The sequence below is a fragment of the Myotis yumanensis genome, unplaced genomic scaffold (assembly GCF_028538775.1).
Source record: "Myotis yumanensis isolate MYYU_CA2020_CCGP unplaced genomic scaffold, mMyoYum1.0.hap1 SCAF_5, whole genome shotgun sequence".
NCBI lineage: Eukaryota > Metazoa > Chordata > Mammalia > Chiroptera > Vespertilionidae > Myotis > Myotis yumanensis.
Genome location: NW_027223756.1, coordinates 91,639,587 through 91,660,088, shown reverse-complemented (window position 1 = coordinate 91,660,088; position 20,502 = coordinate 91,639,587). Strand labels below are relative to the sequence as shown.

Genomic DNA, 20,502 nt, shown 5'->3' with positions numbered 1-20,502 from the left:
GTACCACACAAGGGGTCGCTGGGAGGCTGGTGTTCTCCGAGGAAGGTCCTGGCACCCATCCAGAGGACTGTGTGAGGTTAAGGACACCCTCTGCAACAGTCGGGGCTTGGGTAGGGCGACCATCCAGCCCAGAGCTCTGCATATTCCCTGGTTTAATAAGCACCCCCATATGTCAGCTTCGTATTTTCACACCTCAGGCACTCGGGGGAGGCTTAGGATCTATGGCTTTTCCCCCTTTTCAGTTATATGCAAAATGGCAGCATGCCTTCTCTCCATGGTGTCTTATATGTGAGGAAGTTCAGTCCACACCATTAGAATGCTGACTCAGGCTGGGGTCCTGAGGCATTTGGGTGCTGTTACCATTTCAGTCACAGCCAGGCTGACCCAGCAGCCTGGCTCTGCCCTCACAATGACTGTCCTTCCTTTCAAAGGGCGCTCAATGCAATCGGCAATGTCAGAGCAGGCAGCACGAGAGCAGCTGGTTGGAGATAACAGCGAAAAACTTTAGGAAGCAAAGTTACAAACATGAAGTCTAATTACAGCCAGAAATTCCACTGAGTTAAGAGTGGGTGCATTTTTGTAACAGAAGCTGCTTGTGACCACCTCAGGCCAGGGGACCCAGACTCAGACTTCTGGGCCGCCTGCCCACCGATGCTAATTGGAGAGCTCAGTCCTTTCCTGCCCTCGGTCATCCTCAGTAGCCCACCCCCGTCTGCTTCCCCAGTGAGTGGAGTGTAGCCTGCAGTCCTTAGAAGGCCTTGGGAAGCAGCAGGGGCCAGCCGTGGATACCTGTGAGCATCATGAGCACTGGCTGGACAAGGTCCCAGGGGGTAGTGGCCCCAGACCGCAGCCTGCAGAGGGTTGCTGTGGTCATTGGAATGCAGAGGGAGGCCAGATCCCTGCGACTACTTGAGGCGACTCAGGAGAGCAGTCTGGCATTGGGTTTGCCAGGGATGATTGGGGGCTCAGGGGAGTGTCTCTGTGCCGCCCTCATCACTACCCCATCCCACCCCAGGTCTGAAAAGAACTGAGGGCTACGCTGTAATTGGCCCTCAAGAGCCTGATCTAGCTTTGAGGGTCACTGGGAGTCCCCCGGGCCAGGAGTTTCTGGCCACAAAGTGTTAGGTGACTTCTGACTCGCCTGTAATTGGGCAGGACTTCGGGCTTTCACATGGGGCTCCATGTCTCTAGTCCAGCTGGACGGGTTCGGGGTCCACGGAGCCCTGAACAGGATGTCACTGGGTGTGTGGAAGGGTCGAAAACCGGTGGACTCTGGGGTCACCCCTGGGAGAGTGTGCTGGCGCTTTGGGACTGCGCAAAGATCTGGGAAGGAGGATGTGAGGGCGATCGGGCTGCGACATCTGCCACCCCATTGATCGCCAGGGTTGATTCGGCTGATCTGGCTGACTAAGCGGGTGTCCCCCTCCTCCCTCACCGATCCATGTGCGTCCCTCCCGAAGCTGCGCGCTCGGTCAAAGAGGACGACCTTCCCCGCGAGGAGAGGACCGGTCTTTGGTCAAAGGTATACGAGTAGCTGCGCTCCCCTGCTAGAACCTCCAAACAAGCTCTCAAGGTACATCTGTAGGAGAACATAGGGTAGTCAAGCTTCCAAGACTCCAGACACATCCAAATGAGGCGCTGCACGTGGCAGTCTGCCTTCCTTTAAAAAAAAAAAAAAAATCTGGGAAGGAGAACCCTGGCCAGGATGGAGTCCTGGGGTGCCCAGGTCTGGGGTGGTCGCCCAGGAGGCACTGGCCTTGGAGCATCTCTGCCCTTGAGCAGGGGGCTCCTTCCGTGCTTCCGAGCCTGGGGGCGTGGCCTCAGGCAAGGGCGTGTTTAGCTTGATAAGGTGGGGCGTGGCCTCGGGCAAGGGCGTGTCTAGCTTGAAGTGGGGGCGTGGCCTCCGACAAGGGCGTGTCTAGCTTGATGAAGTGGGGGCGTGGCCTGCCGTGGGGCGGGGAGACGCGGAAGCTGGTGGTAGCCGGAGCAGAAAATCTGGGCTAGGCCCAGCCGGCGCGGTTCCATCATCTCAGTCCCTGTCCCCACCGAGCAGCCCGTAGGCCATGGACGCAGCAGAGCCGGGTAAGCGGTCCGGGATTCGGGATCAAGAGGGGCATCAGCCATACCCGCTTCCTAAATTGAGGGCCTATGGTTGTCCCTCTCTGTCCTAGAGCAGGGGAAGGAGTTCCTGAATGGGGAGGACGCCGGGGATCCTCCATTGTGGGCACCGTCCCCCCCCAAGCCGAGAGGAGCCCGGGACACCAGTCCCTGACCCCCTCCCCCTTGGAGTCTTCACCCCGGATGCCTTGTTGAAGGGGCCCAGGAAGGGGAAGTGGCTGCTTCTGCTTTTGATATTTGTGATGGGGGCAGGGTGCAACAACCGCGGATGGAGAGGGGCGAGGGCGACAGCGCAGCAGGATCCCCACCCGCTGCTCCGCAGCCCAGCCCAGGGAGGAGCAACGCTGATGGGGCCCCCAGGAGAAGGGCGGGAGAAGCTGTTGCAGAAATGTAGCAAGTTTCCGCTTGTTTGGGGGGCTGTCGTTTGTGTCTCTCTGTGCATGTTGAGTGTCAGTCATCAGTCTTTATGGCCGATGGTTCAGTCTGCCAGTGTTTCTGCCACAGCTCTCTGCCTGTCTGTCCCATGTGTATTTCCATCTGTCTGGCCTGAGTTGCATGTGGCTCCATTGCCAGGCTGGCTCTCGCCCCTGGGGACAGTGTGACTGCATCTGGAGCGTCTGTTTTGTCTCTTTGCCTCTGAGCCCGTGTGTTTGTGGCTGTCTCTGCTCTCTGTGTTGGGCTGTGCCTGAGTCCATCTGCTTGGCGAAGTCAGCCCCACCACCCAAGCCCACCCTCCCTCCATTCCAACTCAGACACCCACCCCATCCCACACTCCCTACAGAACCAGAACTTTCTGTCTTGCTCCTCTTTCTTTCTCTCTCTCCACCCTCCAAACAGCCAGCCGAGGTGCTATTGACTGAAGGAGGCCTCGTGTACCTATATATGACCCCCTGCTTTCAGGGCTTCCCCCGGCTCCTGAGAGCAGGAAGAGGTACAGTGACATCTTTCGGAGCCTGGACAACCTTGAAATTTCACTGGGGAACGCGTGAGTCTGAGACGACTGGGTCGCCCCCAAAACCTGCCAAAATCTCCAAAACACCCAAAATTCACACCCCCCCAAATCCACTGGAAATCCCTATAGTGGTCCTAGAACCCCCACATATCCTGGTGACCCCTTAAAACATTTGAGACCCCTATAATCCCACTCTCTGAATCCCAAAGTTACCTGTAACCTGTCAAACTCTGTCTCATGTCTCATAAAAAAGCTCACCTGGTTGTCCCCCCAAACCCCATCCCTTAGACCTCCCAGATACAAGACATGTCACTGGGGGGGGGGAGGGGGGGTATCAGGACCATTTGCCAAAATTCCCTGGGACCCTCAGTACCCTGAGCAGGACAGCCTGGGTGGTGGGTGGTATCCTGATACCCTTACCTCCCAGGACCCTTGAGATGCTGGCTGGAGACCCTATGCTTTCAGGAGACCCAGAGCCTGACAAGACCCCCACGGCCACTGTGGTGAGAGGGAGAGCCAAGGGGGCAGGAAGGAGGGGCCTCCAGGAGGAGGGGCTTTAAGGAGGGGTCCCCTGCCCTGCATGTCCCTGAATGCTGTCTCCCTCCCCCTCAGACCAGTGAAACCAGCCATTGGAGTGGCCCCTCCCCAGAGGGTCCTGCACCCCTTACAGGTAGGGGGTTTGAAGGCAGGAGGTGGGGGCAAAAAGTTCTTCCCTTAAGTCAGCGGTTCTCAACCTGTGGGTCGCGACCCCTTTGTAAGTCGAACGACCCTTTCACAGGGGTCGCCTAAGACCATCAGAAAACACATATATAATTACATATTGTTTTTGTGATTAATCACTATGCTTTAATTATGTTCAATTTGTAACAATGCAAATACATCCTGCATATCAGATATTTACATGACGATTCATAACAGTAGCAAGATTACAGTTATGAAGTAGCCACGAAAATAATTTTATGGTTGGGGGTCACCTCAACATGAGGAACTGTTTTAAAGGGTCGCAGCATTAGGAAGGTTGAGAACCACTGCCTTAAGTCATCACCGACTGCCTGTCCTGTGCACCTGGGACACTGCAGTGCACAGAGCGGATGTGAGCCCCTGCCTTCAGGGAGCCCCAGTCTGGGTGGAGAATCCGCATAAAATTGCAAGTCATTGTAAAGGGCATTTTGGGGAGTCATAGGGTGTAGAATAAAGGTCACTGGTCAGGTCTAGAGCCTCAAGTGAGGTTAGGGTTTCAAGGGAGTTTAGGATTCAGTGGCCAGAGGTCCACCTGTCTGCCCCAGGGGAGGAACTGGACTTGCGGCTCATTCGGACCAAGGGTGGTGTGGACGCAGCCCTGGAATATGCTAAGACCTGGAGCCGCTATGCGAAGGAGCTGCTGGCCTGGACTGAGAAGAGAGCCAGCCTTGGTGAGGGTCCTTCCACCGGCCCCAGGCTCCAGGCAGCTCCCCCTCCCTGCCCAGCTCAGACCCTTGCTGTCTCCCCCCAGAGCTAGATTTTACCAAAAGCATTATGAAGATCGCCGAGGCTGGCAAGGTGTCAATCCAACAGCAGGTAACCATGACCAGCCCCCTCCCTCCCCCAAGAGCCCAAACCCTTCGGAAAGAACCACAGCCCAACCCCATCCCTAGATCCTCAGCATCTTCCATCCCCACCCCAGAGCCACATGCCACTGCAGTACATCTACACCCTGTTTCTGGAGCACGACCTCAGCCTGGGAGCCCTGGCCATGGAGACAGTGGCCCAGCAGAAAAGAGACTACTACCAGGTGAGGGAGCCATGCTGCCCATGCCCCATTCCATTCACTCCACGCAGCGGGAGGGCGCCGGCACCATCAGTGCTATTTTGTTGGTGAGGAAGCTAAGGCCCATGCATGCTGAGGAACTTGACCAAGGTTACCCAGCAGAGATTCAAACCAGGCTCCCTGTGCAATTGCAAAACTGCATTTGTTTGTTGGTGGGGCACAAGGTGAGGTGCTGAGTGTTCCCAGGAAGAGTCTCTTGGCATCTCTGGATCAAAGCAGAAAGGATGAGGTGACCACTAAGTCTTCTTGTTGGGACACGGCGTGGGGGTGACAGTGTCACCGGGGGGTGGCTGGTCAGGGTCACCCTGGGGGCAGGACCCCGCAGGAGTGGGACCTAGGCAGAGGTACATTCAGGGTCTGAGGCAGGGACTGGCTCTCCGTGGAGATGGAGTGAGTCCTGGTACCCTGGGTGAGAAGACCCTCTGGGAGACTGCAGACCCTGAAAAGGATCCAGAGGGTGACAGGCACCTGGCCTCAGGGAACGGAAGGACCAGTGGTCCTGAGGCAGCATCTCCGTCCCCCATCATTGCCAGCCCCTGGCCTCCAAACGGACTGAGATTGAGAAGTGGCGGAAGGAGTTCAAGGAGCAGTGGATGAAAGAGCAGAAGCGGATGGTGAGGCCCAGGTGGGTGAGGATGAGCGAGGGGACGGGAGGACGGGGCACTGACTGTGCTCCTGCCCTTCCCCCAGAACGAAGCGGTGCAGGCACTGCGGAGAGCCCAGCTCCATTACCTGCATCGCAGCGAGGACCTGCAGGTGCGCGCCCAGGCATCCTCCGAGGACCCAGCCCCCCAGGCCTCACCGGGACACAGCAAACAGCAAGAGCGGCGGCGGCGCTCCCGAGAGGAGGCCCAGGCCAAGGTGGTGACCCTGCCCCCTCGGCCCCCTAGTGCTTCGGTGCTCCGCACCCCATGCTGTCTCCCACCTGTACCCCCGGCCTTGCTTTCTCCAGGTGCAGGAGGCAGAGGCGTTGTACCAGGCCTGTGTCCGTGAGGCCAATGCGAGGCAGCAGGACTTAGAGGCCACCAAACAGCGAATCGTGTCACACATACGCAAGCTGGTGCTGCAGGGGGACGAAGTGATGAAGCGGGTGAGACCCTACCCCAAGCCGAGCGCCCCTCCCTCCTGGCATCTCTGGATCAAGGCAGAAAGGATGAAGTGACCACTAAGTCTTCTTGTTGGGACACGAAGTGGGGGTGACGGTGTCACCGGGGGGTGGCTGGTCAGATCCTAAACTGCCTCCAGGGTACCAGGACCCACTCCATCTCCATGGATGGCCAGTCCCTGCCTCAGACCCTCGATGTACCTCTGCCTAGGTTCCACTCCTGTGGGGTCCTGCCCCCAGGATGACCCTGACCGGCCACCCCCCGGTGACACCCTCATCCCTAGGCTGCCTCCCACTGTCTGACTCCACGCCCCCTCTCTCATGTGTGGTCTCCGTGGTCTCCACCTGGCAGGTGACCCTGGGACTGTTCCGGCTTCGAGGGGCACAAGCAGAGCGTGGTCCCCGCGCCTTTACCGCCCTGGCCGAGTGCTGTGCGCCCTTCGAGCCTGGCCAGCGCTACCAGGAGTTCGTGCGGACACTGCAGCCAGAGGCCCCGCCACCCCCACCACCTGCCTTCTCTTTCCAGGAGTTTGTTCCTACCCCGCACAGGTGGGCCCCTGGGAGCAGAGTCAGGAAGGAGCCCCAGATATGGTGCGGGCTGTTGGCGTCTTGGGCTGAGAACTTGGGGTCAAAGAACTCAAAGCCTCAGCACTTGGATTTAGTACCCAAGGCTCTCTCTTATCCGGGAAGCGGGGGTTGTCCCAGTCCTGGGAGGGTCGGGACTTTAAGATCGCTGCACTGGCCACATGCTCACACACCTCAGGGCTTGCAGACCCAAGTACTTGGAGTTGGATCCAAGATGCGGACCCTGGGTGCTATCGCCTTGGCCAGTGTCCTGGTTCTCAGAGCGCTGAAACCTGTCCCCTCAGCTCCCCTCTAGACACAAAGAAAAAGCTCTCCGGCCCCCCACCTCCTCGGTTGGATGAGAGTGTAGCTGAGCCAGGCCCTGGGGAGGACACAGGCGCCGTCTGGCAGGGTGAGTGCAGTGAGGGTTGGGGAGCAGCAGTGCTGGGGAGGGCCGTCCTCACTGACCTCTCTCCTCCTAGGGACTCCGGGCCCCACTCCAGGCAGCGATGTGGACAGCGTGGGCGGGAGCAGCGAGTCTCGATCCGTGGACTCTCCCACTTCCAGCCCAGGTGGGGCCAGGACCTGGCCCTGACCCACTCCTAACTCTGACCCTCCTCCAGCCCTGGCCAGGCTTTCACCTTTAATCTCTAACCAACCCTTTGACCTTTAACCTACCCACACTCCTGACCTATTTCTTCAGCCTCTGACCTATCTGACCCCCCACATACACACCTTCAACCCTTTCCCCAAGGCTATCTGTGGGTGGTTCTGAAAGGCCTGAAAACTAGGAAAGTCTGCTTAGCTTTGGAACTTCCCCATGACCCCTTTGACCCCAACCTCGGACCCTCCGACTCCAGGCCCTGGTACGAGGCGGCTGGTGAAGGTCTCATCCACAGGCACTGAGTCTTCAGATGACTTTGAGGAGCGAGACCCCGGTAAGGCTGGAAGCAGGTGGGGCAGGACGGGGGCAGGGATGGACCAGGCCCCCCTCACCCTACTTTCCCACAGACCTGGGAGACGGGCTTGAGAACGGGTCCGGCAGCCCCTTCAGGAAGTGGACGCTCTCCAACGCAGCCCAGACTCACCGGCTGCGGCGACTGAGGGGCCCAGCCAAGTGCCGCGAGTGTGAGGCCTTCATGGTCAGCGGGACCGAATGTGAGGAGGTGTGGCCCGGGCCGATGACCCAGTGCTCCCTGCTGACCCCACTGACCTCCCTGAGCCCCAGGCACCTCCATGACCTGATATTCCTGTGACCTTCCTGCCCCTGGGACCAGCCCTGATGGAATGATTGCCCAGGAGCTTCCCGTTCCCTAAGGATCCTTCCAACCTTCACTTCTGCTGCCCCCCAATGACCTCCCTGACCTTTTTTTAGGAAACTGTTCTTTATTTATGCAAAACATTTTCTAAATTCATTTTTATTTGCTACCAATGAATTTGCTCCCACCCCCACCCCCCAGTGCTTTCTGACCTGCCACAAGCGCTGCCTTGAGACTCTGCTGATCCTCTGTGGACACAGGCGGCTCCCAGCCCGGACACCCCTCTTCGGGGTCAACTTCCTGCAGCTGCCCAGGGACTTCCCGGAGGAGGTGCCCTTTGTCGTCACCAAGTGCACGGCTGAGATAGAACAGCGCGCTCTGGGTGTGCAGGTGCTACCTTGACCCTTGACCTTTGACCATCCCCAGCAATGGCCTGGCCCTCTCCATGGCTGGATTACTACCCAGGTGTTTCTTTCCCACCCTACCCTACAGGGCATTTATCGGGTCAGCGGGTCCCGGGTCCGTGTAGAACGACTGTGTCAGGCTTTCGAGAACGGCCGAGCGTTGGTGGACCTGTCTGGGAACTCACCTCATGATGTCTCAACTGTGCTCAAGCGATTCCTCCAGGAGGTGGGTGCTCAGGGGACAGGGCAGGGCCAGCTGGGCAGGCTGAGGCTAAGGACCCTCTGCAGCCTACCCACACCCATGTTCCCTCTGCCATTCCACCCCCAGCTCACTGACCCCGTGGTCCCCTCCCACTTCTACGATGCCTTCATCTCTCTGGCTAAAACCCTGCATGCAAACCCCGGGCACGACTCTGAGACCCCAAGTCCCAGTCCTGAGGTTATTCGCTTGCTGAAGACCCTCTTGATGCAGCTGCCTGACTCTAACTACAACACCCTGCGGCATCTGGTGGCTCATCTGTTCAGGTGTGCACTGTCCCTGACCTTGAAGTGATCTGTGACTACTGGACATGTGACTACTGACCCCTGACACTGACCTCTGACCTTTGCATGTGTTTTCTGAGCTCTGAGCCTTAATACATGACTTCTGACTTTTGGTGCCTACTCCTGCACCCCTTGGCCTGGCATAGAGCTGCTGGTCTCCAACTGTGACCAGGGCACTGACCATGACTTGGGCAAGTCACCACTAGTCCTGCTTCCAGGTCCCACCCGATAAGTGACAACTGTGCATTCTGTGCCTTTCCTTCTCCGCACCCCAGGGTGGCTGCACAGTTTGAGGAAAACAAGATGTCTGCCAACAACTTGGGCATTGTGTTTGGACCCACGCTGCTGCGGCCACCGGACGATCCTGGGGCAGCTGCCACCGGCTCTGTTACCTGCCTCCTGGACTTCGGGCACCAGGCCCAGCTTGTCGAGTTCCTCATAGTGCACTATGAGCAGATCTTTGGGATGGACGAGCTCCCCCTGGCCACTGAGCTCCCACCTCAAGACCCCAGCCCAGCCCCTGGGCCTCTCACAACCAGCCCCCAGCCAGCACCCCCATACCTTGCCCCAGATCACCTGCCCCCAACCTTACCCTCAGATTCAGACCCAGGCCCTGAGCCCCACAGTACCCTGGAGAAGCATCCCGAGGTCATGCCCTCCGAGGTAGGAACCAGCAGGGCCCACAGACATGGGGAGGGTCCTTTCTCCATTTCATCTTCTCATTCGCTCTCTCCCCTCCCTTCCTTTCCCTTTAAAATGTTCTCTTTCACTCCTTCCTTATGTACCCTGTGCTCATTCTAGAAGGAAAAGTGAGGAGTGGAATTGGGGAGGGGAGGGAGTGTTAATAATGGAGTGACAACAGGATACAGCCCTGCAGAGGGTGATCATTTATCCCTTCAACAGAATACTTATTTAACACCTACTATGTGCCAAGCATTGCTTTAGGCATTACATATACATCAGTGAGCAGAATATTCAAAGACCCTATTCTCTTGGTGCCTGCATTCTCATGGGAAAGAAACCAGCAATAAACAAGAAATATGATACAGAGTTAGTTATATAGGATGTTACATGGTGACAAGTACTATAGAGGAAAGAAAGAGTAGCATAAGGTAAAGGATATCAGGGACAGGAGGTGAGAGGTGATGGACAGTTTGTAGCAGTAAGTAGGATGGTGGGGGCAGGTCTCTTGGAGAAGGTGGATTTGAACAAAGACTGGGAGGATGTGAAGGAGAAATAAGCCAGGGAAGGGCAGGGCATTCCAGGCAAAGGGAATGGCCAATGCAAAGGCCCTGAGGTGGGAGCATGCCTGGTGTGTTCAAGGCACAGCTCCATGGTGTAATGAATGAAGGGAAGGCGAGGCCAAAGAGGTCACCTACTATACGTGAGCACTTTACAGGCTCCTGTCATTCTCACCACAGCCCAGAGCGGTAGATACTGTTAGTGAAAACCATTTACAGATGAGACCCCTTGGGAGGCTTCCTGGTCCCTTAGGTTCTGCTACACCTGCCACTCCTGAGCGTGCAGACCTCCACTGTAGTCCCAAGGGTTGCTGGTAAGCGGTAGGACTCTGAGAGCTGGAATGACTCAAAGTGCTCAGGAGGGTTCTGACTCATAGAAAGAACTCCGGCCGCTATTAGCATTCAGCTAAAGGCAGAATAGGGAGACTATACAGCTAACCGGGCGTAAGGTTGCAGAGAACAGAACAGGAAGGAGCATCACCCCAACCTAGTGTGGAGATGAGTAAGTCACAGCCTGATTGGCTTCTGCTGAACCCGGGCGGCCCAGCCCTCAGAGCCCACAGTGGAGACCAGTAACATTGCTCTGCACAGCAGGACAGTTAAGGGCACCACGTCTTCCCAGACACCAAAACTACACAGGAACTTGCATGTCCAGGAACAAACTCTCGGTTCTCCAAGAGTCTCAGAGAACTGGGATTTTATTGTGGGGGTCTTGGTCTTGGGTTTCTCCCTACAGATTCCAACTCCACAGAGTGACCAGAGAGAGGAAGTGGCCCAAGACACCAAAGAGGAGAGAGGGGAAGGTGAGTGTGTTGGGAGTAAACCAGGAGTTCTGGGGGTACCTGCCCAGGTAGCTCGGCGGAGAGATGACTCCCGGGAGGGATATCCAGAGGACGAGTGATGCTCAGCAGTGACCACCCCGTTCCACAGTGTCCAGCCAAGGCCCCGAGGACTCACTCCTGGGGACACAGTCCCGTGGCTACTTCAGCCGCCAGCCAGTGAAGTATCACCGGGGGGGCGTGCGGCCTGTCACCCACCAGCTGTCCAGCTTGGCCCTGGTGGCTTACAAAATTGACGAGGAGACTCCTGTCACATCAGAGCCTCAAGGGAGCTTGCGGGGGAGGGGGCCAGGCCCTGCTACGGCCTCCCCTGAGGGCACTCCACCGCGACGCACCCCGCTGCCCAAGCACTTTGAGATCACCCAGGAGACAGCCCGGCTGCTCTCCAAGCTGCACAGAGAGGAGGTGCCCACGGCCACCTGCTGCCCGGACCCTCCGCCTGAGGATGAGGAAGTCGAGCGTCTCTGACCAGCCCAGCCCTCTGACCAAGTGGCCCAGGATTGAGAACATAGACTCACTTCTCCCCAGTTCAATGTTGGGGGATCTGGAGAGTTCCTATAAGGAAAAACTACAGGCCTGGGGGAAGACTAAAACCTTTTGGGGACAGTGTACCAGGATCCCCCCACGAGACGGGTTACTGCCAAGCATCAGGGCCACTCAGGTTCAGAGGTCACTCAGGGTCAATACTCAGGTCCAATACAGGTCACAGGATCCTTGGGGTCCACCCTAGTCTCTGACCCCTTGGGCAGGGGTACCTTTGGCTACTTTGGTCGTGGCCACTTCCCCACCTCAGCCCACCTCCTTCGCTGACCCCAAGTGACCTGCTTCTGGAGTGGGGGGAGTGACAGCCAGATGCATCCCGGTCGGTCGGTGGTCGTGCCTGGGGTCTGACGGCCCCTGAATAAACTGTGTCCTTATGCCCGTGGGTGTCTTTCTTTGCCAGGTGAGGGCAGCAGCCTTTGGCCCCGTTTTACCACCAGGGAAACCAAGGCCGCCTTTCTCTGCGCACCTATAGGCGGTCAGGCTGGACGGGGCACCGAGCTGAGTCATGCCACCCGGCCCTGCGGGAGCTCCCGGCCCGTCCTGCATAATCAAATATAACAAAGTGAAGATAACCCGGACAATGGAGCTGTGTGCTCTGGGCCGGGCTGCGGGAGCCCAGGGCCCGGGCAGGGGGCAGCGCCGCCGGGGCGGGGAGGCGCGGGGGCGGGATTTCGAGAAACGAGTGCGGCGGGACCGGACCGCCGGCCGAGGAGGTCCGCGGAGTGCGGGGGCCGCGGCGCGGGCATCTCCCGCCGGGAGCCCGCGGTGGGGCGGGGGTCCGGGCGGTGGGGCCCGGTCGGATCAGGGCGGGGCCTGGAGCTCGGCGGCGGATTGGACGCGAGGGAGCGGGGCTGGGCCGGGACGGGGTGCGGGCCCTGGGACCCCCGGAGCTGAGCCCGGGCGGCGCGAGGTCACGGCGGGAGTTCTCCAGCCGCGAGTGACTCAGCCGCCCCGAGGCCCGAAACTGCGGGCGCGCGAGGTGCGCGGGGACGGGCGGGGGTCCCGCGCCGGAAGTGGAGAGGGGCCTCGAGGCGGGAGGAAATGGGGGACCGCGGTTCCGGGCGACCCTGTCCTCCTCGGGCGGCGGGGGGCGGGGCGGGGCGCCCCCAGGGGCGGGGGCGGGGCGCCGGGGCTGGGCCGGGACCGGCTGGGACAGGACCGGGAGGGCGGCACCGCCTCCCGCGCTGTGTGCCGCCCGCGCTGAGCGCACTCACACTTGCGCTCCCTGCGCGCTCGCTGGGCCATGGGTGCCCGGCCCGGCCCTCCCCCCTGCGAGGCCGCCCGGTCTGCGGCGTGAAGGACCGCCTAGGTGAGGCCGGCACGGACGGGGCGGGTGGGCGCGGGTCCCCGGGAGGGTGTGGCGCCTGCCCGCGGGGCCCAGGTGCCGCCCCTCCTCCCCTCGCCCTCCTCCCAAGCCCGGGCGCTCGGAAAGCCCTGCCGGCTGCGCCCTTCGCGGAGGCCACCAGAGCCCGCGTCCCCCGGAGCGGCCTGATCCCCGCCCGCACCGGCAGCGCTCTCGTCCGAAGCCCGTCGCCCAACTCCTGGGCTGTCCACTCGGGCCCCCGTCACCCCCAGGCCCCGGCACCACCGCCTGCAGGGCCCCAGCAGAGGCCCCACCGCGCGCACATGCCCCCGGGCTCTGCTCTCTGCAGTGGCCCCGACACGGAGCTTACCCTCCCTTCCCTACTCACACCCCTTTGTCCTGCCCTAACCAACCCTCCCCGACCAGAACAGATTGGTGGAACTAGGCAGATGGATTTTGTTTGTTCCTTTAGGTTACAAAACAAAACCAACTGGGGGGCGGGGGGGGGGGGGGGGGGGGGAGAGGGGGGTGCGGGAGACAAACAAATAAACCCAACCAGTCAGTTGTTTGATTTGGGAGGTAACTTCTGTAAGAGTCTTTTTCTTTATTTCTTTTTTTGTTGTTAACTCTCATCCGAGGATATTTTTCAAGAGTGTAAGGGAGGGAGAGAGACAGAGAGAGAAACATTGATGAGAGAGGCACATCAGTTGGCTGCCTCTGGCTCACACTCTGATCAGGGATCGAGCCTGCACCCTCGGTGCGGACCCTTGACCAGAATCAAACCCAGGACCCTTCGGTCCACAGGCCGATGCTCTATCCAGTGAGCTAAGCCAGCTAAGGCTGTAAGAATCTTATTTGTAAATAAGCAACAACTGTCCCACCAGCACCCCACAACCCATGGAGCTTGCTTTTCTAGGTCACTCTGGTCCCCCAAACACCACTCTGCCCTGAGGCCTTTGAGTTTGAGAGCTTTGGCCTTCTTGTCCTGATCCTACCCTCTGTGTGAGGCTCCTTTCTGCGTCCTTCCAACACGTGCCGCCCGCATTGACCGTTTCCTCTGCCCCCAGGTGGTCACCATGGGCCAGTGCTACTACAATGAGACCATCGGCTTCTTCTACAACAACAGTGGCAAGGAGCTGAGCTCCCACTGGCGGCCGAAGGATGTGGTGGTGGTGGCTCTGGGCCTGACAGTCAGTGTGCTGGTGCTGCTGACCAACCTGTTGATCATCGCAGCCATCGCCTCGAACCGTCGCTTCCACCAGCCCATTTACTACCTGCTTGGCAACCTGGCCGCTGCTGACCTCTTTGCCGGTGTGGCCTACCTCTTCCTCATGTTTCACACTGGCCCGCGCACAGCCCGGCTCTCGCTCCAGGGCTGGTTCGTGCGGCAGGGTCTGCTGGACACAAGCCTGACGGCCTCGGTGGCCACGCTGCTGGCCATCGCCGTGGAGCGGCACCGCAGCGTGATGGCCGTGCAGCTGCACAGCCGCCTGCCGCGTGGCCGCGTTGTCATGCTCATTGTGGGAGTGTGGGTGGCTGCGCTGGGCCTGGGGCTGCTGCCCGCCCACTCCTGGCACTGCCTCTGTGCCCTGGACAGATGCTCACGCATGGCCCCCCTGCTCAGCCGCTCCTACCTGGCGGTCTGGGCCCTGTCCAGCCTGCTCGTCTTCCTGCTCATGGTGGCTGTCTACACCCGCATATTCTTCTACGTTCGTCGGCGGGTGCAGCGCATGGCGGAGCATGTCAGCTGCCACCCCCGGTACCGCGAGACCACGCTCAGCCTGGTCAAGACTGTTGTCATCATCCTGGGTGAGTGGGACCCCACTTTCCCCCAACTCCTTCAAGACCTGATGGAGGAATGTGATGGGAGGAGATGATTTGGGTGGGGAAGGTTCTCCAAGGAGGTGATATCTGAGCAGAGATCTAATTGCTAGAGAAGGGAAAAGAGTTCCTGGCAGAAGGACAGAGAGCCCCAGGCAGGACCAGGCAGCAATTCCAGAGAAGAGAGCAGGTCAGCACAGCCTCGGAGGGCAGAGATAGGAGTCAGATTTTGTTCTGAATTCCTTAAGGGAGTAACATGGTCACTGGCTGTTGCAATGTAGGATGGTCTGGGTGGCGGAGGCAGCAAGAGGCCTTCCCATTAGGATATACCCGCCCCCCCCCTCCCACCCCCCACCCACACACACACACACAAGAACAAGAACAAGGAGTGACTCTTCCAATGGTCTCCTTCCCCCCACGGAGTAACTGGCCTGTCCCACAGTGATGTCTTTTCCCCACAGAACAGATCTTCATGTGGAAATGCCCAGGGCTCTGGCCACAGTGCACCAACTCAGAAAGGTGTCCCTTGTGGCAGATAAGTCAGAGTAAAGAGACCCTTCTTAGCAATTCTGCCCCCTCACCCTGCCAAGCCGGCAAGACAAGCCTCCCTTGCACTGCAAACCACAGCTGTCGTCCAAGCTCTGGACACCCCTCCAGGCCTGAGCTTGGAGCTGTGGGTCACCTTGGGCTCCATCCCGCAGGGGCGTTCGTGGTTTGTTGGACGCCAGGCCAGGTGGTGCTGCTCCTGGACGGTCTGGACTGCAAGTCCTGCAACGTCCTGGCCGTGGAGAAGTATTTCCTCCTCTTGGCCGAGGCCAACTCCCTGGTCAACGCCGTGGTGTACTCCTGCCGCGACGCCGAGATGCGCCGCACCTTCCGCCGCCTCCTCTGCTGTCAGTGCCTCCGCCGGTCCGCCCAGGAGTCTGCCCACTACACATCCTCCACCCGAGCAGGCGCCAGCACGCGCATCATGCTTCCTGAGAATGGCCACCCCCTGATGGATTCCACCCTTTAGCCAACCTTGGACTTCAGCGGGAGGCAGCACGTGCCCGCTCGCACCCCTGACCACTTGTGGATGTGCCCGGTTCAGCCCAATTTGAAGGACAGAATTAAAGGCAGACCCTCGGTCTGGATGCCAGACCTCCACAGACACACACTACTCTGCCTGCTCCAGGGCCTGGGGGTACGTGGTCATCTCCAGGTGCCCGGGACAGTGTCAGATGGGGTACCGGAACTGGCTCTTCAATCATCTCAGGTTTGGGGTTTTTAACAGACATGTTCCTGTTTTACTGCACATCCCTGGTAAACCCTGTGGACTGCTTCCTTGTCCGTGGTGGTGTGTGTTAAAGGTCGGAGAGATGAGGACTCTCAGGCCACAATGCGCAAAGTCACAAGGACGGATCATGGGTACACCATGTGCCGAGGCTGATTCTTCAGGGGCCCAGAGTTTGTGGCCCCGTGAAGCCTCCGGGCTTGCCCGTCCCCGTTAGACTTGAGGGTACCCACAAGGAGGACATATTAAGGAGTAAACTTTTATTTTTCCTCTGAGGTCTCCCAAGCACTTTCTGTCATCAGCTCAGCCTGTCACTATGTCCCAGAACTGTCCATCTCCGCGGTAGCCTGGCAGGCCTCCTTCCACATGGCATCTCCACAGCCCTGTTCTCGTTCCCCTTCAGTCTCTGGCTGGCTGTTACTCCATCTCTCTTGGAGACTTAGATCTGTTCCCTCTTATCTGTCTTCTCCACTTGTTCCCTTGCCTCCACCTTGCCAACTGCCTGTCTTCATCCTCTGGAGCTGAGTAGTTCATGGACCCTGTGAGTCCTCTCTTTCCCGCCCGCCCTTTTGTCCCAGCCCAGGTTAACAGTCATGCGTGTCCATCCCATTGCACACTGCACACCCACAGGCAGGGTAGTGGGATCCATGGAGCAGGGTGCAAGATTTGAGTGTTGCCATTTCTCAAGCTCCCCTGATGTCTGGCACACTGAGAAGCACTTCCGGTGCATCATTTAACCATCACCTGCAGGTATTACACTTATTTTCAGGTGAGGACAGTGGCTTTGAGAGGTTGAGATCTGGCCCATGATTCCACAGCTTTGAAAGGACACAGAGATGCATGCGGGGACTAGAGAGGCCCCTGGGGAAGGAGCTTCTGGTTCCCACAAAGTGTGAAATTGGTCACAAGCTCAGCCTGGCTTTTCCCACCTCACCCCACAGCCCCCCAAAGGCTTCAGACACACCAGACTCCTGATGAGGAGCCCCGTCTCAGATGTTCATAGAAGCACCTGCTAGGATAGTGTCGACCAGGATCTGGATGCTCTGCTTCCACTTAAGGAGGAGCTGGGTTATGTCCCTGCTTCAGGTTCACACACAGAACAACAGCCGATTCTGAAAGCAGGCCTCCCATCAGAGGCCCAGTTCTTTTTTTTTTTTTTTTTTAATATATATTTATTGATTTCAGAGAGGAAGGGAGAAGGAGAGAGAGAGAGAGAAACATCCATGATGAGAGAGAATCATTGATCGACTGCCTCCTGCACGCCCCCCACTGGGGGTCAAGCCCGCAACCCAGGCATGTGCCCTTGGCCGGAATCGAACCTGGGGCCCTTCAGTCCACAGGCCGATGCTCTATCCACTGAGCCAAGCCGGCTAGGGCTGAGGCCCAGTTCTTAAGCTACTAAGGTACGCATTGCCAAGGAACCAAAAACATCTAGGTCAGCGGTTCTCAACCTGTGGGTCGCGACCCCTTTGGCGATTGAACGACCCTTTCACAGGGGTCGCCTAAGACCATCCTGCATATCAGATATTTACATTACGATTCATAACAGTAGCAACATTACAGTTATGAAGTAGCAACGAAAATAATTTTATGGTTGGGTCACAACATGAGGAACTGTATTTAAAGGGCCAGAAGGTTGAGAACCACTGCTCTAGGTCCTTCTACATGACATGGGGCTGGGCTTCCCTTTGGGGAAACTCCCAGCCCTAAGGCAGCTTTGTGAGGAGGCAGGAATGAACTGGGGTGCTGGGTACTTCTTCAGAGTCCAAAGTGGGCAGCATGGCTCCTGGGGCCTGGGGCCTGCAACTCCAGAGGTGATGACCCAGGATGGCAGCTTCCACCAGGTGCCTGGGCACCTGCCCATGAAAGGTGCCGTCTTTGCCTCCACGGAGCTCTGGGCTTGTTGGGTGGACGTGTCATTTTGGGGGCCGAGGCAGCCGACCAATTCCTAGGACCTCCAAACGACAGCTCTGTGCTCACCGGCTGAGCATCCTCCAGGTTCTAACAGTCCTGGACTCCTTTGGGGTTTCGTCCCACCGGTTTTCCCTCTCTTGCAGGTCTCTATTCTCTACCGGGTGACTTCAAGTTTTTGTCTGCTGGTTTTTTTGTTTTTGGGTTTTTTTTTTAATATATATTTTATTGATTTTCTACAGAGATGAAGGGAGAGGAATAGAGAGTTAGAAACATCGATCAGCTGCCTCCTGCACACCCCCTATTGGGGATGTGCCCGCAACCAAGATACATGCCCTTGACCGGAATCGAACCTGGGACCCTTCAGTCCGCAGGCTGATGCTCTATCCACTGAACCAAACCGGTTAGGGCTCTGCTGGTCTTTGAAGCTTTCAAACACCCATCCCATTCTCTAACGGACACCAGAGTTGCCCACTATCTTCAGGCCGCCTGTGCAAGAACTGTGCTAGCAGCTGACCTTCCTCTGCAGGGCTTTCGCTCTCCATGGCGCCCACGGCCTAGTACTTCCTGTTATTGGGGCCAAGTGTCAGCTCTCATCAGGAAGCTTTTGAGGCTGTTCTTACACTGGCCCACATCACTCATTTCCATTCCCTGCTGTCTCTTGAGGGAGAGGGGGGGTCCCTAATCCAATCGCGCCAGGTGGTTACTGCATCTCCTCTCCAGCAGCAGTGGGAACCCTGCCCCGGGGAGTGGCAGCCAGGCTGAGCCTGCATCTGGGGGCCCTCAGAGCGAACAGGCTCCAGGCCGTCCACGAAGTTGTGTAAGTAACCCTTGTCCAGTCTGTTCCTCTTCTCTCGCACGAGGAGCGGTCTCCTGGAAGTATCCATCCATTAACCGTGTGGCAGCGTTTTCTGGACCTGGAATGCTGCAGAGCAAGAGGATGAATAAACAAGAGAGTGGTCACGCTCAAGGCAGACCTTGAAAGGTGAACAGAACTCACTTCTACAGGGAAATTCTGAGCAGGAAGGCGTGGCTGGGGGGACGGTGGGCTGCTCTGAGCTGTGTGGGACCCTGAGGAACAAGAGGCTCAGATATGAAGGCCTCTGAGGAGGAGGGCAAGCGGCGGAGATGTGGGGTGAGGGCCACTGAAGCCGCCATCGCCCTCCGGGGCTAGAGGAGGATGGGGCGGGGGCGGGGGGGGGGACCGCCTTTACAACCCCGCGCCCTCCCGGCCGGGGCGCGGGCTGGGATGCCCGTGGGCGGCGCGCGGCGGCTGGGAGGGTCCGGGCGCGGCTCACGTGCAGCAGCTCTTGGCCGCCGGCCCACGCGAGTGCTCCCGGCTCGGCGCCTCCTCCTCGCGCCCTCCGGGCCCGCCGCCAGGCCCCGCCGGCCCAGCTCGGAGACCCCTGCGGCCGATCACGGCCTCGCCGGGAGGGCCGAGCCTGGAGGAGGCGCGGGCCAGGTGCTGGGGGCTCCGCTGGGGCCGGAGCCACCGAAGTCCGGCCCAGGAAGGGGCGGGCCCCCGGCGGGGTGGCTGGGCGACAGCACGGGGTGCGTGTCTAAGCAGGGAGGGCAGGTGTGGGGGGCTTGAGGAGGACGAAAGGGGGTTTATGGGGTTAAAATGTAACGGATTGAAAAGCTTATGGGACTAAGCGGGGGCGGGGGGATTAGGAGATCGTCCCGGGGCGAGAGGGATGGGCTTAAGGGGAGGCCTACGGTGAAAGGGGGTTAGAGAATTGTGCGGGGGTAAGAGGCATGTTGGGGGGTGAACAGATGGGTTAGTGGGATTGATGAAGTGGGGATTTTGAGTGCAGGTCATGGAGAGCTGTGGAGAATGGGACTTGGGAGTAAAGGGATGGGTCACTGAGCAGGTGTGGGAACCGTCAGGAAAAATGGTTACTCAGGGAGCTGGGTGGAAACAAAGGACCCCCCGCTTTTTTATTAATTTGGCAAATATTTATTAGATACTGTGTGCAGAGATACTGGCTTCTGGCACAGTCCCAGTTCTCAAGCTCATGGTTTGAGAGAGAAAATAAGAGCAAAAAAACTTAGTGTAGCCCAGCCGGTGTGGCTCAGTGGTTGAGCGTGGATGCATTCACCAAGAGGTCACCTGTTCAAGTCCCAGCTGGCGCACATGCCCAGGTTGTGGGCTCCATTCCCAGTGGGGGGCGTGCAAGAGGCAGCCAGTCACCAATGTTTCTCCCCCTCTCCCTTCCTCTCTAAAATCAATAAGAACGTTTAAGAAAAAAACAGTATAAATTGTGAGAAAAGCTGTAAGGAAAGGGAGGGCACGCTGTGGGGGGCCAGGGGGAGCGGGCACAGCACCTTCAGAGGCCCTGAGGTGGGAAACGGGACAGAACGCGGTCAGGGACTGAAGTTCCCAGTTGAGTTTGGAGAGAGGCTGGAACCGGATCGCACTAGGCCTACGTCTCAGAGTTGGGGTTTTGTTTCAGTTGTGAGGGTGAAATAACAGCAATTACAAGACCACCGTCCCACTACCCCCACCACCAGCCAGCCAGGATGGGTAAAGCCTCCTTCACAAGGCAGCCCATTGTGTTTGGGTTCTGCCCAAATTATTAGAAACGGGAAGGACCAAAGTCCGTTTGGAGGTGGAGAAGGATGGGCCCCCGGGGAGGGAACCAAGGTCTGGTGGTATGGGCCACAGTCAGTCACTGGAGCCTTCTATTGAAGAGGGTTTACAAAGCCAGCTGACAGCAGCCCTGGGCAGTTTCATAACCTCTATCTGGAAAATTAGGGGTGTTACCCACCACCACTACCACCGCCACCGCGTTTATTCCACTTGTTGACGCATTGTGCGA

The 20,502-nt window shown here is 58.4% G+C and overlaps 2 protein-coding genes across 6 annotated transcripts; both read left to right on the top strand.

Moving 5' to 3' along the window:
- Window positions 1–1,959: 1,959 nt before the first annotated feature.
- GMIP (GEM interacting protein) lies at window positions 1,960–11,751 on the top strand. Of its 4 annotated transcripts, none has more exons than XM_070416533.1 (21): window positions 1,960–2,082; window positions 3,019–3,103; window positions 3,498–3,573; window positions 3,683–3,740; window positions 4,357–4,482; window positions 4,563–4,627; window positions 4,734–4,841; window positions 5,411–5,491; window positions 5,568–5,738; window positions 5,830–5,967; window positions 6,335–6,531; window positions 6,852–6,958; window positions 7,029–7,118; window positions 7,407–7,484; window positions 7,558–7,712; window positions 8,007–8,195; window positions 8,298–8,435; window positions 8,538–8,734; window positions 9,028–9,415; window positions 10,730–10,796; window positions 10,924–11,751. In XM_070416533.1, the coding sequence occupies exons 1-21, from the start codon at window positions 2,064–2,066 to the stop codon at window positions 11,298–11,300; spliced, it is 2,910 nt and encodes a 969-aa protein (XP_070272634.1). In that variant the 5' UTR covers window positions 1,960–2,063; the 3' UTR covers window positions 11,301–11,751. The 4 variants fall into 4 exon arrangements, with proteins under 4 accessions (XP_070272634.1, XP_070272637.1, XP_070272636.1 ...); XM_070416536.1 differs by having other exon boundaries at window positions 2,956–3,103; XM_070416535.1 differs by having other exon boundaries at window positions 2,177–3,103.
- A 508-nt stretch (window positions 11,752–12,259) lies between these two features.
- LPAR2 (lysophosphatidic acid receptor 2) lies at window positions 12,260–16,044 on the top strand. 2 transcript variants are annotated; one of them, XM_070414069.1, is made up of 3 exons: window positions 12,260–12,354; window positions 13,746–14,487; window positions 15,201–16,044. In XM_070414069.1, exons 2-3 carry the CDS (start codon window positions 13,755–13,757, stop codon window positions 15,512–15,514), a joined length of 1,047 nt encoding a protein of 348 aa, XP_070270170.1. In that variant the 5' UTR covers window positions 12,260–12,354; window positions 13,746–13,754; the 3' UTR covers window positions 15,515–16,044. The 2 variants fall into 2 exon arrangements, with proteins under 2 accessions (XP_070270170.1, XP_070270169.1); XM_070414068.1 differs by lacking the exon at window positions 12,260–12,354 and adding an exon at window positions 12,508–12,684.
- Window positions 16,045–20,502: the final 4,458 nt, after the last annotated feature.

Coding starts and splice junctions, on each gene's coding strand:
- GMIP (XM_070416533.1), top strand. Junction 6,959..7,028: donor CACAGGCGCCGTCTGGCAGG/GTGAGTGCAGTG, acceptor CTCTCCTCCTAG/GGACTCCGGGCCCCACTCCA. Junction 7,119..7,406: donor CTCTCCCACTTCCAGCCCAG/GTGGGGCCAGGA, acceptor CTCCGACTCCAG/GCCCTGGTACGAGGCGGCTG.
- LPAR2 (XM_070414069.1), top strand. CDS start 13,755: ATGGGCCAGTGCTACTACAATGAGACCATCGGCTTCTTCTACAACAAC. Junction 14,488..15,200: donor GACTGTTGTCATCATCCTGG/GTGAGTGGGACC, acceptor TCCATCCCGCAG/GGGCGTTCGTGGTTTGTTGG.